At 31.3% G+C, this 22,071-nt stretch overlaps 3 protein-coding genes across 4 annotated transcripts in view; 2 read left to right on the top strand and 1 right to left on the bottom strand.

Annotated features, from left to right (window-relative positions):
• The first annotated feature begins 748 nt into the window (after positions 1-748).
• On the top strand, positions 749-3,195 carry LOC120769526 (U2 small nuclear ribonucleoprotein auxiliary factor 35 kDa subunit-related protein 1). 2 transcript variants are annotated; one of them, XM_040096564.1, is made up of 7 exons: positions 749-771; positions 857-945; positions 1,012-1,738; positions 1,795-1,898; positions 2,068-2,212; positions 2,269-2,748; positions 2,807-3,195. In XM_040096564.1, exons 1-7 carry the CDS (start codon positions 758-760, stop codon positions 2,847-2,849), a joined length of 1,602 nt encoding a protein of 533 aa, XP_039952498.1. In that variant the 5' UTR covers positions 749-757; the 3' UTR covers positions 2,850-3,195. The 2 variants fall into 2 exon arrangements, with proteins under 2 accessions (XP_039952498.1, XP_039952499.1); XM_040096565.1 differs by having other exon boundaries at positions 758-771; positions 2,810-3,195.
• Positions 3,196-3,426: 231 nt separating this feature from the next.
• Positions 3,427-22,031, bottom strand: LOC120767464. Its single transcript, XM_040093552.1, has 3 exons — positions 21,896-22,031; positions 14,220-14,364; positions 3,427-4,513 (listed from the first exon to the last, which is right to left on the bottom strand). Exons 2-3 carry the CDS (start codon positions 14,362-14,364, stop codon positions 3,951-3,953), a joined length of 708 nt encoding a protein of 235 aa, XP_039949486.1. The 5' UTR covers positions 21,896-22,031; the 3' UTR covers positions 3,427-3,950.
• LOC120767463 (dedicator of cytokinesis protein 7) overlaps positions 4,866-22,071 on the top strand; it is a 66,632-nt gene continuing 49,426 nt past the window's right edge. Inside the window, exons 1-3 of the mRNA XM_040093551.1 lie at positions 4,866-5,119; positions 5,575-5,675; positions 20,267-20,310. The gene's annotated coding sequence lies outside the window, so the exon portion shown is untranslated. The remainder of the gene's footprint in view (positions 5,120-5,574; positions 5,676-20,266; positions 20,311-22,071) is intronic.

The raw sequence follows: 22,071 nt of genomic DNA, 5'->3' as shown, positions 1-22,071 counted from the left end.
AAGGCAGTGGACTTGGCTAAATGTAAACAAAAGGGTCATTGACCCCATAAGATATAAACAAAGAAGTAATTGACCTCTTAACACAGAAATCGGACTGCTATCAAAAGTGAACGTTGCATCTAGTTTGATATAAACATTTGGAACGTCTGAAAATACATGCTTTGATCCTTGCAAGTTGCTAGAGTTGTTCCTTTGCACCCGAACTTATCCCTTCCTTATATGTTGATAAGAATATCAACTTTTTAAGCCCCGTGAAGTGTAATGTTTTTCACAAAAAAAAGGATTTTTTAATGCCGGCACTTTGTCGATCAAAGTCGATCAAAATTTAAGCAGAAAATTTTTCTTTACCGTCAAATACATTTTTTCGAAAGAACGCTTTTTCTGACTTGCAAGAGGATATAGCATCTCAAAACAATTTCAATTGGGATAGTGTTTATTTTGTAGACACATTTCTAAATTACTGAGAATTCTTGCTCTTTAGAAAATATGTGCAGTGATTCTATGCGTTCAAATATTTCTTGTTATTCACTACCCATAAATAAAAAAAATCTCTAAAGAAAGCATTGGTGACTTTTTTGAGCCTTTCAAAAAGCACTACATTCGTGCTTAAAGCACGTAATTGGCAACTGTGTTCAAGCGGGCGTTTTTAATGATTTTACTCTTAATGGCGCCATCTATGTGTTGATACCTGCAATAAATATCAATCAGCTGATTTTGGCAGTTGTGACGAAATTGTCTAAAACAATTTTTTACAAAAATGCCGGGTAAAAGGTAAATTACATTTCATGTTTAATAATTAATTAAGTTAATTCATAGAACATAAGAATTATCTTTAAATAAATTAACACTTAATTAGGAGACCGTGGCGAAAAGAATTGAAAAAACAACAACGAAAACGCAAAAGACGAAATGCTGCTATTACACGCGATCGGCTGTTGGAAGAAGGTAAGTAAATGCTTATAAATACATTGATAAGGAACTTAATTTATTTAAAACAATTTTAATACATAGAAGACGCAAAGAAACTCAAAGATTGTGCTTATCAACAGTTTTTACAACAGCAAGCGCTGCTTGAAGCGCAGAAATTACGCGAAATTGAAAGACTGCACGACGCAGAAGAAGAAGCTTGGCTTAGACGTGACCTATTAGCTCATCGCCAGTTCCGCCTGCAACAACAGCAACGTGCCGCAGCGGAAGATGCTGCAAACGCTATACGCGCACAGCAAGAAAAGGAATTGTTAGCAAAGTTAGCAGAGGAGCAACGGCGACGTGATGAACGTGAAAAACGTGAAGCGGCCGCTGCTGTTGAATTTGAGCAAATGATGAAATGTATGGAAACATTTCTCAATAATGGAGGTGAGCCGCCAGCAGAACTACGTCGTATGGTAGAATCACGACCCGGACAGAAGTTATGCGCCTTATATGAACGTACAAATTGCTGCCGTTATGGACCGTCTTGCATTAACAATCATCGCCGACCATTACTCTCCAATGTCATTGTGGTGCGTCACTTCTTTATGCATCCCCTATTGGAAGAGGAAAATGAACATCGGGAATATGCGAATGCTGATGGCAACCTGGAGTTAAGTGAACAAGATTTATGTGAAGCTTACAATGAATTCTTCGAAGATGTGGTGCCGGAATTCGAAGTGTTCGGCTATATACAGAATTTTCGGGCAATACGAAATATACTGCGGCACTTGCGAGGTCATGTGTTTGTCGAGTATATAGAAGAAAGGTGAGTCTTATTGCAATCATATTTGTTAATTTATTGTTTTTTTTTTTTATTTCAAGATCTGCACTAAAGGCTTTTATAAAGCTTCAAGGACGTTATTATGCTGGAAAACAACTAAATGTTGAATTTGCAAACATACAGACGTGGCGTAATGCAATTTGTGGTACGTGAAGCAAAACAGCTCAAGCCGACATGTTAGGATGGTATCCTTTTATAAAGAAAAATTACCGTACATGTTATTATGCAAATACTGCGTAACAATGTTTTTTATTCAAACACGTTAATATTACTAATTTTTCCTTAACACTATTTCTATTTTTTAAAAACAAAAGGTTTATCGAATTCGCGTAAATGCCTCAACGGCAACAAATGTCATTATTTACATTTGTTTAATAATCCAGACAATAAGTACAACACACCAATGGTTATTAATAGAACACCCAGTATTAAAGCCTATATGGCCACACCGTTACTAAGGTATTTTGTAAAATTTGAACCCAAAGCATTGTTAAAGTATTTGGCACATTTTGCAGCTGGAATGCGGTGACAGCAAGCGATGTGAAGCAAAGCTCGCGCAATTGGCGTTGGTCCGAGAGCCCTGAAGTGGAGGTATCAACAGCGAGAGATGCGTTGGAGACTAATAAGACCGAAACTAGCAACACAAAACGTAGTAGTGGTAGTGAAGTTAAAGATATCGATAACATGAATGTTGCGCAAACTAGTGGCAAGAGTCATACTGATAATAACAAAAAGCATAAGCGAAAAAAACATAAACATGAACGAGAAAAAGCACATAAGAAGCATAAACGGAAACGCGCGCACAGTTCCGACAGCATTGACAGCGAAGATGAATATCGTGATAAACGACAGAGTAAGCAAAAAAGCGAAATTTCAAAATCGTCATCGTGGGGTTTAACTTATAACGATGACAGCGGTAACCATAGACGATCGGCACATAAAGAAGTAATGAACAAAGATAAAAGTCGAAGCCGCTCAAAGACAAGAGATAAAAGGTACAACTTTGTATTTTTTTTTTAAAAATATGTTAAAAGTTTTCTTTTTATGAAAAAGTAGTTCAAAAAAGGAGGAAAGAAAAAAGTCGACAATTTCGTGAGCTTGATAGCTCTGCACCGTAATATTTATTATTTAGTTAATACCACTGTACGTATGTAAATACAAAAGCATATGCAGCAAAAGTTGTTTCCGGTTTAGTAAGGATTTGGACTTACATATTTATAAGCACTGAATGACAGTAACTTGGCTTCCAACTAGATGCTTTGTTCGGGCTGCATTGTAGTTGTAAGGTATGATAATATAATATGCTGTACTGAAGTAAAATTCTAGAATTTCTCAAAATATAGTTGTAAAAAATATGTAGCATACTTTTAGGAGTTTCATGTTAAACTGAGAAGTTTCTAAATCTACTATTATTAAAATAAATAAAAACTCCAAAAATATTTTATGATAAATACAAAAAAATACATATATATGTTCTATAATATATACTTATGTATATGTACATATGTATATACTTATACACATTTGGATGCGAAATAGTAATCACATACATATGTACATACCGACACGAGAGAAAGTACCTATAATCCGTGCCCACTTACTCACTTCTATACAAAATCCTTCCAAAATTATTAGTAATACAACATAATTTTTTTTTATTCAAATTTTATTGTTTTTTTTTTTAATTTTTGTTATTTTATTTTCGTCATTCGTTGCAGATTATTAGAAAAACTTGTGAAAATGGATTAAAAATCGTATAAATATTTTAAAACAAATAAGAAATAACGGCTTATGTAATAGACTGGCAGTAGAGTATAAAAAAAATTACGTTTTCCAAAATTGAATTGGTCTCATTGAACCGTAGCTGAACAGAATTTTTGAATTAAGCTGTTTCTAAATTTCAAGGTGATTTTGATATAAAATATATATTGTATATCTATAAATTTTTCCCACTTTGCCACAAGAATGCACGCAGTAATAAATTCTAAAGTCTATTATTTGCATTTTTTTTACCATTCTTTACAAATAAAATTAAAAACAAAAATTCGTAAAAAAGAAAAACAAAATAAAAAAATATAAAATTAATTAAAAACACACACAGACAGACAATGCAGAAACGACGCAGCAACGACTGCATAGCACCGCACAGCATCACAGTGTCGTTAAAGACAACTCGTGGCTCCAACTCGTCAACACCTTAAAGACGAATGCCTGGATTTGTGGCCGCAACATAGCGCAGCAATTCATCGTTATCCTCACAGATGACAGGTTTCTCGTGATAGCAAGCAACATCGTGCCAAGCAATACCATCATTGTAAACGTTGTTCAACACGGACAAGCATTGTTCCTTGGTCTGGTTGATGTCGTATTCAGCATTGTCGGGTTGTGGACGCTTCTTGTGACCGGTTTGTGACCATGGATTGTAGCCCCAGCCTTGTGGAATGCGGTTGGTGGCTTGAATCTTCTCACGAGTTGCAGACCAGAACCAACCGTAAACGTTCTTGGGTTCCAAATCGGGACGATTTTCACAACCAGCAAAATCGCAGATACGACCAGCGGTCCAAATGTAAGGCACATCGTTCTGTTGAATGACACGGAAGATCAGATTGTTCTTCTCTTGGGTCTCCAAAGCGACCAAGTCCATGCAGTATTCACGGCACAAGTTGCGGCCATCCAACCAATCGACCTTCTTGTTGGCAAGCGCTGGCACGTGGCTGCTCAAGAACATGTTGCGACCGCGGTAGGAGAATTCTTTGGGACCTGTAAGCCAGTAAGAAAATTATATTTTTCATTATTTCTGCTTTCAAATTATAATTAATTTTTATTTCTTAATTTTTTATATTAATTTTTTTAAACGATATTTTTTTAATTAAGTAAGAAAATTATATTTTTCATTCTTTCTGCTTTCAAATTATAATTAATTTTTTTATTATATTATAATTAATTTTTATTTCTTAATTTTTTAAATTATTTTTTTAATTAATTTTTTTAATTTTTTTAAATTAATCTTTTTAATTAATGTTTTTACTTATTTTAATTAATTTTTTGGTTAATTTTCTAATTTTTTTCGTTAATTTTCTATTTTTTTATTTTGTTTATTTTTCAGTGTAGAGATCAACAGCCTAAAAAAGCCAAGAGAAAAACTAGCCTTTGCCATATCTTATTGTAAAAAAGACAGAACACATGCCGCAAGCCCTTTTGTGCCAGCGGTCTAGCCATGCCACTGCTGCCTCGCCTCCACAGCGCCTTACAAGCAGCTGAGTCATGTGCTGTGCTCGACTATTGGACCGCTATTACACAACAAGCTGCCACAGCAAACTCTAATAGAGATAAAGCATCAGTGTTCCTACAAAAAACAGTCAACAGGTAATAACTTGCACCTTCTTTGCTATGCTTCGTTGCTGCTGCCACTGCTAAACACTGCCGACTTGCAAGTTGACGAAATAAAATAAGCAAAATTCCAGCTCACATTGTTTATTTCGGTGCTAATATGCATTGCAATAGCTGTGCGCCGGTTGTAAGTAGGTGTCTAAGTCGTTACTTTGGTGATTTCACCGACCAACAGTTAAGACAGCATCAAAGCTGGAGGCTCAAATGAGTGCTTAGAGACGTCACACACACAACAGCTGTGCGAAATGTAAATAATAGTGTCGGCAGTGCATTGCGGTAGTGGCAACATTGTGCAAAAACTTGGTCAAACAAGAGTGTAGTTAGCTGCCTTGAGATTTTTCACTTACTTTACTTTTTAGTTTACTATTTATTTTTGATTTTTTTTATTTATTTTTGATTTTTTAATTAATTTTTGATTTTTTTACTTTAAGCCTCATTCACATAAGGTTTTATCATTCTCGACAAATATCTGAAGCAAAAGTAAAGTATGAGAGTTGCCACATTCGATCATCAATGAATTTTTTCCAAAAAGGTAAGTATCTGTTAAGCGTAAAATACTATTTATTGGAAGAAATTTGTAGTTTAAGCAAACAATAAAATCAGAAGTGTGATATTAATATGCTTAAGCCATATTGGTGTGGCTAACACCTATTATTGTAGAAAGGATGATGTTATGAAGACTTTATAGGCGTTCTAGCAACTTATAAGTACCAAATACTTACTAAAACCTATGTTTAGCAGAAATGCACTTACTAGAATAATAGAGTCCACACATTCCCACGACAGTCTACGTAACCGGAACGGACATATATTGTTTTTTTTTTTGTCCGGTCAAGGACTGTCAACTCGGCAGAATTCTGCCGCAACAAAAAAAACAAAAGCTCACACATTGAGCTCCCTTATGGCGCGTTTTTATGCTCTCAAGAGAGTATATTAAGTTTTCCGAGCTAGTCGTTCGATTTTGAAGATATCGTTGTGAAATTTTGGGCACTTTTCTCCTCAATAATCTGCTCATTTTTCGAAATCGATATCGGAGCACTATAGCATTTAGCTGCAATACAAACTGAGCGAACAAAATAAGGTTCTTTCGAAAACTTTTGTATTTTGCAAAATATCTTCACCAAATTTAGCATATATTATTGCTTATGCCAATGCTACAATCTACGAACATATTGTGCAGATCGAAACACGATAGCACATAACTGACATATAAACACAAAAACTGAGCGATCAAAATCAAGATAAAGAAATTTGTATACCCTTTTAGGCTAAAAGAAATGTACCTGTGGGTAAACTCTTCTCTTTTTTCCCCCAAATTGCTTCAGTTTGGTGCAGTTGACTTTCAGTTGATTCAACTTTTATATTAAACCCATCACCAACAGCTGCCGAGTTCACAGCAATCAAACTTTTTAGCTGCAATTTGAATAAATTTCGTTTCTTCTTTCACTGATGGTGCTATTGAATGAATGAATTGCGGAACCGGTGTAGGGCAACTAAAATTTTCAAATAAAGCTGGTGAAAGGAAAATATCAAAGAAAATGTGCAATGTTGACTTTCTATTATGCAGTCGTTGCAAGTTTTTGCTTTAATTATTGGCATTAAACCACACTTGCCGCATTTAATTTCCCCATCATTGTCATTGCAAGTAAAAAAGAAGAAGCGCTTTTATTAGAAAATTACCATTTTCACAGCGTCAGTCACATTCAATAAATGCAAGCTGTTGCAATCTCATCGAAAAATAAAGAAATAAAGATTTGTGTGAAATTTGAGTGTACAAAAAATTAAGGAAATGTCTCTGAAAGCTTTTATTCCGTAAATCGGAAGTATTTTCCACAAAAAGTAGTTTTCCTTATGGCTTATACACGCTGCCTTCATACGGTAGTTTTTTCAATGCTTTTAACTGATAGATTTCCTCACAACCGCCTCAATAAAAGCTAACATAGCTTGGTTATCTTTAACAGCAAACAATAGCTTAAGGCTTCGGCCACCCAAATCATTCAATCAATTATGCCGTTATATGTAAATATTCACCTTCAGCGCTAACCATACACTGCATACCGCATATATCTGAGTTGCATGTATTTCTGATTGTTGTCGCTATTGGCATTAAATTGCCATGTAATTACCACGCTAAAACGATTTATTCGTAACTGATACATCTGCTTCATCATCATTGGCGCATCATTTAATATCTTTGTAATTTTAAGCTTCTTACGCTGCCACTTTTATTGCCTGTTCTTCTTACGATATTTATCTGCTATTATCTGCACACAATAGTCTTCGTTGATGTAGGTCAAGGCGATTGAAACTGATGAATTCATATAAACCAGTTGCAAATGACTTCTTAAATACAAATACATCTACATGGGTATATATAAGAAATTGCTTACAACAAGCTTGTGCTACTGCGCATGCCAGGCAACTACATATACAAAAGACTTAAGCAACGAACTTGTTGGCTGCTAGAATAATTGCTAATTAGTTAAAGGGAAACTGACTGGCGTGCAAAAACTAATAATTGCTAGTTTTTATCTATGCAAATTTGTTTGTATGTGTGTGCTTAAGTATGTATGCGCTCATTTGCATCTTCATAGCGAATATATCTACACTTGCGCAACCAACTTGGCGGTACAATTAAAATTGACTACGTGCGCGCTGACTTGCAAGCCATGTTTTTGCACACAAATTGTATTTTATTAGCTGCATTCTTAAACTACTTATGGAACACTTCCACTTTTAATAAATTAGCGAGCGATAATTTTCAATTAATTTTCAGATTTTCAATTTTCATTTGCCACAAGTCGTAAATCAGTCGGCAATGCCAAAGTAGCGAGCAAAAACTTCGAAATCTACTCAATAGAATTGCAATAATGCGGCAGAATAGATAACTACAGCATGTTGCAAGATGCTGTTCGTGCAACTGCTGCAGCAACAGCGCATATAGCGCCAAAGTTGCGCACCTAGCTGCCGCGGCTGCAATAATGCCAAGCATTGCAACACCTCGAAGAGGAAGCATTTCAGACAAACAGCCAACAACTTAATAAATAGATGTTGCAACAGTTGTTACAATGGCGGAGAAAACGTGAGCGCTGCACAAAAGTTTGCTGTTATTGTTATTTTCATTTGTCTTTCCCACTGCGCTGAGTTGCTTCCCCAATTGACCCAAAAAGCATTATCTATCTTTTTTGTTTTTTAAATATGTGTTGTTGTTGTTGTCTGGCAGCAAAGGGCAAGCAAAGAAGAAGCAGCAAATTGGTTATTGAGCAATTTTTTTTTGTTTGGAAACTGCAGTTTTGCAATTGCAACTGCTAAGAAACTAAGTGCTGGGCATTTGTAGCTGAGTTGGACAATAGTTGAGGGTTCACAATAGTTGAGTGTATATAAAAGCATTAGTTAACTAAATTTGTGTGCTTTTATACATTTTTCAATTTGCTTGTATTTTCTTTTATATATTTGTCTGCACCTTAGACAATAATCCATGCCGAATTCCTTGATATCTCGTCAAAAAAAAACGTTTCCCATGCAAATACTTGATTCTGATCGCGCAATTTGTATGACACCTCAATGCCTTAGTGGTACGATATGGTGCTTTGAGTTTAAATGAAAAGCCTTTTGAGGAGAAAAGCACGTAAACAAAGTCTTTGATCGATATCTAAAAAACTGAGCCTAATGGCTTCGCATATATGTACATATGTATACATCGGGCATGGCTAAATAGCTATTGTCTTAAACTTTATCAGTAACCTGGACAAAATGAGGGGTATTAAAAATGAAATTGTGATTTAATTTGTTTTAAAGAGTCAGTAAGGTAATCTTTTTTCAAAAAAATTTTTTTTTGCATTTTCTGTTCCTTTATACCCTTAGAATTAATGTAGAAACCCGCTTTACCATTGGAAGGTTTCGAAAAAGGCCCAAAAATAATAATACCGCTCGACGTTCGGAGGGCTCGGAGTGCACACCTCAAAATTTAAACGCGTTTTCTCAAAACACACTTTTTTAAACAGGCGGACATGATTCCGGTCGAACTACTCAACCGATTTGCTTAATTTTTTTGTTTTAAATGTTCACAAAACGCCTGGCTATCGTCCCTTACTTTTTTACAATTTATTGACAATGTTTAAATTAAAAAAATTATTTAAAAACATGGGGAAAAATTAAAAAAAAAAGAAACGTTAATTACTTTTTTATTTATCAAACATTTTTTCATTATTCTAGTAGGGATGATAACCATTCAGGAACTTTTTAAGAATAAATTAGTTTTTTGTGTTTCAGCTGATCCAAACATGAGAAATAGTGTCTGATATTGCAAAAACGCATCTCATTCACCCAGCCATTTCTCCGACAGGTGTCATCTAAAAATTCTGAAAAAATTTGTTTATACACTCGACGATATACCTCATGATATGTGAAAAAAATTCTAATGTAGAATTAATTCTATAAAAAAAATGTCAAAAAAGCAGGCCAGATTACCCTACTGACCCCTTAATACAAAAATATACTGGCTTTACTGAATTACAAACAAATATATCATTACTACCCGAAAGCTTCACTATTCACTCTACTTGTACCGCCTGCATCTACAACAACACGAATAAAGCGTTACATGAAATTTCACACTAGCTGCCGCCTAATACGCTTACATTGCACAATAGAGCCGCACAATAAATTTGAAATTTTACAACAAAAATGTTGTTGCTACTAAAAATTTACGACTATCAGCTTTTAGTGCCGTTATATCATATCTGTATATATGATATATTAAATCCTCACATCCGGTTGCATTTGCTTGCATTTGACTCGTAACAAAATTGTTGAATTAATATACATATGACTAGGCAGCTGAGTATACGGGACAGTTAGGCTACGAAAAGTGCCTACAATGGGAAATTAAGTTCTGTTACTTTTTATTTGCAATGTTTCCGCTTGATTTTTCCAAAGCACACTTTTCATAACTTGCAAAATTAAAAGTAGAAAATGCGAAGATTTTTTCTTCCAATTTTTATAACAATAGCTCAGTGTTACGTGCCTAACGGTTTAAGTAACTGAATAAATTACTTCAATTATCGAAGTTACTTTCTTATACCAGCATTCTATATACTATACTAATATATAGTCTATACTAATTTCATGCAATTTACTCTCAGTATCGCGTGTTGTTGGCAATTAGAAATTTAATTATAAAAGCAGAGATTCGACATTAGTAAAAAATGTATTTTAATTAATCCAATACACAAAGTTAACAAAAAAATTCTAAGCAATACTGTGCAAACCAGGCATATTAGCTTAATAGCAGACACTTCGATATTCATCGAAATTCAAAACAGCAAAAAATTTACAGTTGTAGCTGCGGGTCATGTGAATCTCTAGACGTTAAACCGCTTAACGAATGCTAGAAAATCGGCGTGCTTGCGCACAAAGCGGATGTGTCGACGACTTTCTGGTTAGATAATTCTCGATTAGAACTAATTTGTATTGTTTTCTATTGTTGTTTTTTCGAAAGCCCGTCTTTAGTTCCAATTTTATAAATGCAAATCTTCTTAAGTGTAAATCCGTGTTTTGCTATTGTTCGTATAGCGAAACACTAAAAATTGGAAATAAATAAATAAAACTCGCACAGCTTGTTCTAACCTTTGCACATATGTATATCGCTTATATACATACATACATATATAAATACTTATATGCGCCAAAACTGGATTAAAAGCAATTTGAAAGTAAACTAGGATTTAAATGTGTGCGCTTCAATCTCGTTTGCTTTCGCTATGTGCTGCAAACAGGCACGCTTATTGCGTAACCACGCATGCTCGTTGTCTGCATAAATCTTTATTTTATTTTTAGCCGCAAATATTCATTACTTGGTAACTCTTTTTCTACCAATTGTGAAGAATTTGTGGATTTTTAAGCCAAAAATTTGGAGTTCGTATGAATAGAAGGAATATTTGAATGAATTTAAGGTATTAATAGATTTATCCAATGAACGAAAACTATTACAAAATTATACCAGTTGAGCTACGACTAACTTCTGGTTCTTCCTTTTCACCAAATCTAGTCTCTAGACACGCTTTCCTGTGCTTTGATCTCAAACGCATGATCGTTAATAAGAAATCGCAGAGATTGGCGCTTATTTTGAATAAGAAGATGAGTCATTTGACAAAAATTATATCGAAAAGTTGGAATATCGCTGCAATCGCTGTCGGAGGTAGACATGTATTTTCTTAAATAAAGATAAAAGCTTTCAGTCAGCCTTTTATATTATCCATTTTCATAGCAAATGAAGCTGATAGCAAGAGTAGGCGCATTCGGTCCATAATTTTGTCTAAAAAACTTTGATTTGAAACACCACATCCCGTTTAGCCAATTTTTGCATACGTCAAAATATTTTGAACACTCCTTACACTCTTACAACTTCAGAGCGTAAATAATGTTTAGTTCCACATGCATTTAGGCGCCCTTACTTGCTTTTTCTTAATTATTTCTTATTTTTCTCTATTGACCTCACTACTTACTCAAAAACCATTTCAGCTTTAGCTGTTTCTCCACTTTCTTCGTCCATTTTTAACCGTCAATGCATTTATGGCCGCATGCAATGACCTTCAACGGCAAAAGGTGCATCGGCATTTTTCATGTTCAAGTGCCAGCGGCGGTAGAAATCAATTTCAAAACATATTAATGAGCAAGCATTCAAAATATGTCCGCTGTATGTTATTTTTATAAGAAACCTTAAACGCAGCGGCAATGTGAAACTAATTAAAAATAGCGCTGACGCCACTGTCATGCCCCTCAAGTGTAGCCTCAATTGGTGAAAAAGGAGAAACGTGAAGAAAAATTGTAAAATTCGCTAAAAATTGGAGGCAATTACAATTTTCCACTTATTAAAAATGCACGGCGCGTATCGGCGTAGGTATGTATGAGTGTAAATATGTTTGTATGTATGTCTGTAAATATGTATTCATGTATGTTCACGCACAATATGTATATCGTTGACTGTGGCGGCGATTGTTTGGCTCGTAACCAATAAAGGGTGACACGTATTCGCCGATGGCTATGTGCAAGCATTTTTATGCACAAACATACATATGTATGCATGTATGTAACTGCCTGAGTTAAAATAGCTGCACGTATCAACATAATTGTTGTTGTTGTTATTTTTATGTTTTTTTTTTACAGAAACATATTAACTGTGGCAGTCAGGCAGTCAACCAAAGTTCACTTATGTATGTATGTATGTTAAGCGGCCGCGTTAACCACAACCACAACAACAACCACATTTAACAACAATATATTTATAAAGGCAAACATAACATAACACAGCATCACTGACTCCGCCTGCAGCATCATATTTAACACCTTTGCCGCGCTGTGTAGCCTGTGCGAACGAATGCTCATGTCGCATGTTTGACTCACTTCGGTTGTTTTCTTTGTTGTTTTCCATTTAGTCGCACTGCATTTTAACTTAAAAACGCACTCACGCCGTTTCCCACTTTTACTATGCAATCTTTAATGGCACTCGTTCGCATGCGTCACGTACATAAATACATACTACGTATGAATTTGTCGCGCCCGGAGCGGCACGGAAGCCGCGCGCATGCGTGACCCACATTAGCTCCTTTGGCTTTATGTAAGCGCATGCACATTAGCGGATTGGCGTGTTGCTTGGCATAGGTCCACAAATACGTGCAAAATATTTATTTAGCTTACTAACCGAGTGACTACTCAGGTGGCGCGTTTAGGTGGCTACACCGATAGGCCGTTTTGTTAATACAGCTGTGCGTATATACATATCTGGGGCACAAGCGTTTGTGGGTGATTTTTTGTGAATGCAAATATTTGAAGCTGTAATTTAGCTATTTTATCAGTGAATTTCAGAAGTAATTTTCTTACTATGCCAATTTTTAATTTAATTTTGTTATAATGTAGACAATGTTTTAAAGTCTGTTCGCTATGGGTACCAATAAAATGGAGTATAAGACGAATAAAAGTATGTTTGGCATATTCTTGATGGTTTTTTGTAATGTTAAACTTCGAATTTCAATTAACTCGAGTTCCTGGCGCATCTTTTTCTATTTTTGGCGTGTTAACGAAAAAACTTTTTTTTATTAAACTCTCTGTTTTAAGTCGTAACTATAAATAAACTCTTAACTCGAGTTTGTGGCACAAGGTTTTTTCTTAAGTTTGATTTTTTTAAATTTATTTTCGAAAAATTTTCTATTTGTTTTACTTTTCAGTGAAATTTATCTTTTTTTATATATATTTATTTTTTTATTGTTGTTATTTATTTTGTTTTATTTTTTTAATAATATTTTTTTTTTAATTGTTATATTATTTTAATTTTTTTATTACTATTAAGCTTTATTTTATTCTATTTATTTTCAAAAAAATTCTGTTTGTGTTATTTTTAAGTGATATTTATGTTTTTATGATATTGATATTTATTTTTTTGTTGTTATTTATTTTTTGTTTTTTTATGTTGATATTTTTTTACTAAAATTTTTTATTTATTATTATTAAGTTTAATTTTGTTTTGTTTATTGTCAAAAATATTTTTATTTGTTTTACTTTTAAGTGAAATTTATATGTTTATGTTATTTATATTTATTTTTTTTTTGTTTTCTGTTGATTTCATATTTTTTTTTGATTTTTTTTAATTTTATTATTAAGTTTAATTTTATTTTATTTGTTGTCAAAAATATTTCTATTTGTTTTACTTTTAAGTGAAATTTATTTCTTTATGTCATTGATATTTATTTTTTTTGTGTTGTTATTTTTTTTTTGTTTTTTGTTGATTTTATATTCGTTTATTGTTTTTTTTTAATTTTATTTTATTTATTTCCGAAAAATTTTCTATTTGGAATTTATATTTTTATGTTATTGATATTTTTTTTGTTGTTATATTTTTATGTTACTTTATTTTATTATTAAATTTTTTTATTTTATTGTTACTATTTTTTTTTATTTTACTTTTTTATTATTACTACTATTTTTTTTAATTATTTTGAAGGTTTTTATTGTTTTCAATTTTTTTATGCGCCAACTTTTGTGTGCGAAAATCTTTTTTTTATATAATTTTTTTACTTACGTCTGGCACATTTCGCTGGCACTGGCAGTGACAAGAATCTGCCAGGTTTCGTTGATGTGGCTGTGGAGGAGCGGGCTTGACTGATGGCGGGATCAGCGTACGCCACTGCTATGCAGACAGCAGCTATCACCAATGTGATTTTCATCTGTAAAAAAAAAGAGACATTAAATTTAGTAAAATTAGGATAGAGTTTTTTATTATTATTTTTCAATTTCAATTTTGCCTCAAGCGATTTGGAATTTTGGTCATGAAATATTATAAAAAGGAATCAAAAAATAAAAAAACCCCTACCTCTCACTTAAAAAACACATAGGTATTATCTATGCCATACATCGACTTAATGTGCTTTTGAATTCACTAAGTGCTTAGCCTTAAAGAGCAGTAATTATTTTTTTTTTATTCATTGATATTATTGATATTATTTCTTTTATTTTTTGGTTTTTTTTTACTACTTTATTAACATATTTTTATTATTATTATTTCTTTAATATATATTTTTTTCTCTAAAATTTATGCTAACATGTCTTACTGTATTTGGGAAATAACCAGCGCGTGGCATTGACAAATCGTCTGCCAATTAAGGCTTGTTTGCCGACGTTAATCATTGGTGCCAACGCATTTCCAACAAAAAAAGAGTTCATTAAATTTTTTCTTTCTTTCTTGTTGCCTCTTGGGAATTCAATATCAAAGCGTATTTGCATATAAAATTAGCATACAAATATTTAGCTGACCATCTTTAGCAGCTGAATTTACCATTTTCGAAATTAAAAAATTCAGCAGACAATCAGGAAGACCCATCGCAGGCAGAGTCAGCGTCAGATAAATCAAAGTAGATTAATTGCAAATAAGTGGCGTTAGTAAAAAAAAAAATATAAGTGCAAACAAACTCGAAAATGGCAATAAAAAATATAACAAGAGCAATGCGGTTTGCGATATTTTTTGGCCGATGTTGAACTCTGCCACAAGTGTGCGACAATCAATTCAATTTGTCATTCACTCATTCACACTCGCTGATTTGGTTATTGGTGTCATATTTGAGCATGTGAGTTCATCGAATGACAGTAATGACAGTTAGCGGGGTATACGATTACAGTTACAGCCGCTGCCACTGTTGCACTAATGAACTTAATGATCGCCGTTCGTTATAATTGACATAAATCGATTGTTTTGCTCGTTTTCATTTGACGTTGCTGTCAACGGCAAGCGTAATAACGAACAATGCAAGCAAGTCAACAACAACAATAACAACAATAAGGCAAAACATTGATTATTACACTATGCGCGGGGCGATTAGCACTCGTTGAGTAACAGTGATGCGCATGCGTAGATGCCGGAGAGGCGCTGTCATTACTATGTCTATTAAAGTGCGGCGCTGCTACTGCATTGAAGATGTTGCGCTGCCTGCGCACCTGCGTGTGCTCTTTTGTTCATGTATGTGTGTGTGTGAGTTGTGTTTTTATGTCAAGGATGTTCATACAACCGGTTGCGGTATCGAGACTTGCATATATAAAAACGCCAAGAAATATTAAGCTGTAAAAATTCAAGCCGAACATCAATGAAATGCGTATGCACGCACACATGCGCATACATAAGCATCTATGTAAGCGCCAAACATATGTGCGTATAGTGTGTATTACTTTGTGCTCATCAGTTATTATGAGTTTTGTGTGACTTTTGTACGAAATATTTTATGTTAGCGGCACGTATGCGTTTGTGTGCGCGTCGTGCAAATGTTGCGTGCGTAATTTGAAATATTTTCGTTTTCATTTGCTTAACAAATAGTAACAATAAATAATTCAGTGCACATTGAAAGCTCATTACGGCTGAACTTTTCGCTTAAAATAATTTGTTGGTTGATGTAATTGGATTGACATTTTTTTAAATTAATTTTTTTTTTCTATTTTCAAAGTTTTGTTTGGAATTCGCGCATATTTGGGTTTAGGTGGCCATATGTATACAATAATAAATATTTGTATTTGAATTAAGCTTAAGTATATTGTGTGAAAATTATTTCGAAATTTAGTAGTCGCTCCAAACCGGCAAAAAAATCGCTGAAAGTTACTTTGCAAAGTATGAATTCGATTAATCAATTTTATTCAAAAGACTTAAGCGAGAAACCTGAATGAAAACAAAAATTAGTCAATTTAGAAAACAATTTTACAAATCAAAAGACTTATGCGACAAACTTGCTTGAAAAACTAAATTGAATCAGATAAGCACCTAAATTTTAGAATTTCAAAATTTGAAATTTATACAAATTTTCAAATCAAAAGACTTAAGCGACAAACTCGATTAAAAAATTTTTTAAATAAAGATCAGTCTAAATTATTTAATCAAAATAAAGCAAAACCCTTGATTTTAAAGTCATATTGAACTAGATAAGAACCAAGATCAAGTTTTACAAGTCAAAAGACTAAAATATTTTTACGCAAATTTCATTTTAAAATGTTTTTACGTTAAAATTTGTAATAATATTTTTAAAAAAACTGTCTATTTAAATTTAAAAATTATTTTCAACGATTAAAACATATTTTCAAATTTCTGGCCGGCATTAAAAATTAAAAAAAAAAAAATTAAAAAAAATTATTATTCTTTTTTATTTTTTTTTATATTTATTATTGATTTTTTGTAAAAAAAAGCAAGTTTAAAATTAATTTATAGTTTTTATTAGCAACATTTCGCCACAAAATTTTGATCTTGCCTTAAAAAAAATTATTTCAAAGCAATAATTGCATCGCCCTTAGTTCATATACAACTTTGAACTCAGTAGAGGTAAGGACGAGAGGTGAAGTTTAAGGTTATGAGCAAATTTTTGCTTGCTATAATAAAAATTTAGGCATGCCTGTGCTTAAAATGTTGAGCTATGCTACCTAATATTTATATTTCAATGCTGTGAGGTCAATAAAAACTCAGCAGTTCGCACAAAATTTCAGAAAAATTCGATTTTTTGCACTTGCTGCCTTATTTTAATCAGTAATAAAAATCGTATAAAGATGAAGAAGAAAAATACTAGCTAAAATCCGCCTTTTATTACAATTCCAGTCATTTATGTACATATGACCACTTGGCAACAAGTCAACGAAAAAAATATCGAAATTCCACTTACACTAATGCTTTGTAAATAAGAGAACTTCTCCACAAAATGTAAATAAGTTCAAGCCTTTTTGCTTATAAACACAGTAAATATACAAATATTTGCGCAACCAATACAACAACTAACAGACTTAGTTTTTAAATATTTTTTAATTCAATTCGAAAGCAGTTGATTATTTACATCACTGTCGAAACTTTTTGTCACAAATTCGCACGCACTTTTGTTGACTGCCTTTTATGAATGCGAGACAGCCAAAAATTGTGCGTTACGCTGACGATTACATACAGTATATATTGTACATACATACATATATATATGTACTTATATTATATAAAGCTGTTAATTAATATTTTTGCTTTTCGCTTATTTGGCAATAGCAACAACAACCACATCATCACATTCGTTGGCACATAACATCAAACGTCCAGCTAAGTAGCATAAAATATGGGTATTAATCAGTAATATTTATAATTAGTAATATATCTGTATATCTGAGTGTTTGTGCAAATGCAAGTCTGTTAGCTTTGCAACGTGAAACTGCAGCGCTTATTTCGCTTGGCTACTTGATGGCTTGTAATGACTGTTATTTGCATTCATTAATATTGACAGCATATTCGTTATGTGCGCTCGCGGCTGTAAATATGTATGAAATATAAGTAATGAAATTTAAAAATTCATTTTGGTTGTAAAAACATTAAAATTTTAATTTGCATAGAAAAAATGCATATTGCAAAAAAAAATATTAAAAATCGAGTGTGGGAAGTTTTTCAGTTGCCACAGTTGTCGTTTGATTTATTGTTGATCGAATAAAGTAAAACTTACTATTTTAAAGTTTTCAAAAAGAGATGTTTGGATGCTGCATTTTTTATATAAGAAAATTTTTTTAACCTTATAACATAAATAAAAAATTAGTGTGAGGACATTTATTTAAGTTTTATGTATGATTTTTTATATTATTATTTTTTCGTATAAACATATCTATTTTTCAAATTATTGTTATATTTTTAATTTATTTACTTTAAAATTTATGAAACTTTAATATATGAACTTTTTATAAATTTATTTTTGTCAAAATTAAATTTTTTAAGAATTAATTTATTTTTATTGTTTTATTATTAAGATTTTTTTTAACTTAATAACATAAGTGGAAAATGAGTGTGTGTGAAAGGTTTTTTTAATTTTTATGTACGATTTTTTATATAATTATTTTATTTTTTTTTGTACAAACATATTTTTTTTAATATAAAAATTAATCTATTTTTAATTTATTTAACTTTAATATATGATTTTTTATAATTTTATTTTCTTTCATATAAAAATATAAATTTTTTAAGAATAAATTTTTTTTATTATTTTATTTATTTATTGTTTTTACTATGTTTTCTTTTCAATTTCATTTTATTTTTTTTTTGTCAAATTATTTTAAGTTCATTATTAAGAGTTTCTACTTTTCTCACTTATGTTTATTTAATTTTTTTGTATGTGTTTTTATATATTTATTTTTTTATTATTCTTTGTTTTATATATATGTATATACTATATAAATATATATAAATATTTTTTTAAGAATTCTTTTTTTTATTACTTTATTAATTTTTTTACTCTGTTTTTTTCTATTTTATTCAGATTATATTGGCTATATCAAAATATTTATTTCTATTTTTTTTTGTATTTTTATTATTATGTACATTTTTTTCGGGAAATTATTTTAAGTTTATTATTAATAGCTTTTATTTTTTACCATATGAGATAATGTTTATGTATGAGTTTTTATATTTATTTTTTTAAATATTTTTTTATAAAAATTAAATATTTTAAGAATTATTTTTTTAATTATTTTATTAATTTTTTACTGTTTTTTTTATTTTATGTTATTTTAATTTTTTTGCCTTTAGTCAGATTAAATTCTTTGCTCTATCAAAATATTTATTGCCATTTTTTTGTATTTCTATTATGATTTTTTTTGTGGAATTATTTTGAGTTTATCTATTACTAAAAAACTTAAAATAATGCCACAAAAAAAATTGTATAATAATAAATGTACAAAAAATATCAATTTTTTTAAATATGTAAAAATATATTTTTGTATTTTTTATCTTGTTAATAGCAGATTATATTTTATTAAATTTTTTTCTTTAAAATCCAGAAATTTGATTTACTTTTTGTAAATTTTTATATTTTTATAGCTTTAAATTTTTAAATTATTAGTTTTGTTTTCATAATTTTATACTTTACTTACGTCATTATTTTATCATATATATGTATATATTTTTATTTATCTACATCTGACAGTGATATAATTTCTACTCAAACAAAATCAACTCCCACGGATCAATTTCATTACCGTTGTATTTAATTAAGGTATTCATATGGCATGTCTCATTTGCGAAACGGGGCTAATTGTAGTGAATTATTTTGCCCAACACTTTCTGCTCTTTGTGTGGTTGCGTTTTGTAACAGCATTTTATTAATTCCATTAGTATTTTGGTGTGCAATACAAATTGCCGATTGACCATATCATTGTCTAATAGCCATCATAAAATCACCTTATTATGAATGAAACCATTGTAACGGCACTTGGCAATTTGCGGTAGCAACGCTCCTATGCCGTAAAGTGGAATTTCATTAATTTACAATTCATCCATTAAAGGCATACATACATTAAATAAATGATTATTATTGGGCGGAAAAAAGCTACTGAAAAGTCAGAGAGCAGATCGTCATAATTTTTTCTTTATAGCAAAATTAAATTTTGAGAAGTAGGTGGGATAAAGCTAATTAAATATTTGCAAATTATACAAAAAATTATGGGAAGACTGAAAATTTTTAGTTTTTTTTAATTATAAAATTACTTTTTTTAATTATTAATTTATTTTTTTTTTGTTTACCATTTACAACTAAAAGAAGCATAAACTTTCAAAAATTTAATAAATATTTTTCTTTTATTTTACAGAGCTAAAGTGGATTCTGCCAAAGCAATTATTTGACATTCCAAAGGTAAGTCCATCAACATTTTTAATTTTTTAATTTTTTCATAATTTTTTTCCATTTATTGAAAACAACTGAAAATTTATCAGAAATATATTTGTTGGAAGTGTTTGCTTTTTATTCTAAAACAAGATCTGCGCAATTCTTCAAAAAAAGAAGTGCAAAAAAATTATAAATTTATCGTTGAATCTTGGTGTAATAGTTTAAGCTCGATGAAATTTTGGAAAACACAAAAGTAATTGGATGTATAGCCTGTGTGTAGTGTAAATGTCAAAAAGGACAAACATTTCTACTTTAGTCATGTGTCAGTGTTTAAATTTAGGGCTTTTACAAGCAAAATTTTTGCCTTTGGGGTATAAATTGGTCGCTAGTTGTAGAAAGTTCGTCTAACCCTCTTCAATATTATACTGATATATTGAACATAACGAAATCAAATTTTATTATATTATATTATATTTTATATCAGAAGATTGTATAATCAAAATTCCTGAATATGGAGATATTTCTACTTCTTCTTGAGTATACATACATATATAACAGGAAATGACAAAATTGAAAAATAACGCTACTCAATCTTTAAGAAAAATTTGAAACTAATGTGCTAAGAGGTCTGAGGTATATTTGAGGTGTCCTGATTACGAATTTGAGATCAAAAATTGTCCTACAGCCCTTGATTACAACACAAAATCCTCGTGTTAGAAAATTTTTACTATCATTTTCGGTTTAAGAAAACCAAATTTAGCAAAAAACAACCTCTAACATTACAATCAAAAAATGATTGTATGTATGTATGTGATAATAATTGTTCGGTAATCCAAAAATGTTTTCATTTTATTCTTGAACTTGTAGAAGTCTTAAAAAATAATAACAGTGTAGTTTCGTATTTCCAATTAAATGAAAATATACAAAATACTTTAGAAACGTTATCCATCACAAAATCTCCAACAATTGTCGACAGCTCCATTATTATCATCTCATATACCAAAGACTTAAGAAACGAACTTGTTATCCTTAACCCAGAACAGACATACAAAAGACTTATGAAACGAACTTCACACAACAATCACACATAAAAATTGTGTTTTCCAACTTTTTCGAGAAACACGTAATGAACACAGCATAAATCGTAAAAATTTTATATAAAAACGGAAAGTCATCTTCACGAAAATTTTTATTTGCAAACTTTGTTTGATTTATCTTTAGGCTTGTAGGTCCTTAATAAATTGCACAAATTTTTGTGTAAAGTCTTCTTATTTAACCATATTTTTTCGCACATTTGCCATACACAATAATTTTTATAAAGGTCCTTTGAGTTCTTTGTACACAACGGCTTAAAAAACACTTTCTTTCATGGCGAGTTTGTCCAATATTTATATAAATATTTTACTTAATTTTTCGATTTCATAAAAATTTCACAAAAAAATGTGCAACGAATGTAGTCCAACGTATTTTATTCCACACTTTTCTCAACACTTTCTGCTTTACAGTTATGTCATATTGCTTTTCCTTACTTATTGTTCGCTTTTTATTTCGATTTTTCGCAGTTCTTAGAATTATCCTTTTGCGTGCGTCTGCGCGTTCACTTTTCGCTTACCTTTATTTCACTTAGCACTCGAGATGCTCTTCAGTAACGAGAATACAATATTGCTTTTTGTGTATTAGTATGCGTGCGTTTTTGTATTTCTGCGCTTGGCTACCACCGGATCTGGCACAACCAGACACTGTAAGTTGCAAACGAAAACAAAAGTCAAATGCGAGCTGCAAAGTGTT

The sequence above is a fragment of the Bactrocera tryoni genome, chromosome 2, assembly GCF_016617805.1.
Source record: "Bactrocera tryoni isolate S06 chromosome 2, CSIRO_BtryS06_freeze2, whole genome shotgun sequence".
In the NCBI taxonomy this organism is placed as follows: Eukaryota; Metazoa; Arthropoda; class Insecta; order Diptera; family Tephritidae; genus Bactrocera; species Bactrocera tryoni.
The sequence above is the reverse complement of the archived record's forward strand: the minus strand, read 5'-3'. Positions and strand labels throughout refer to the sequence as shown.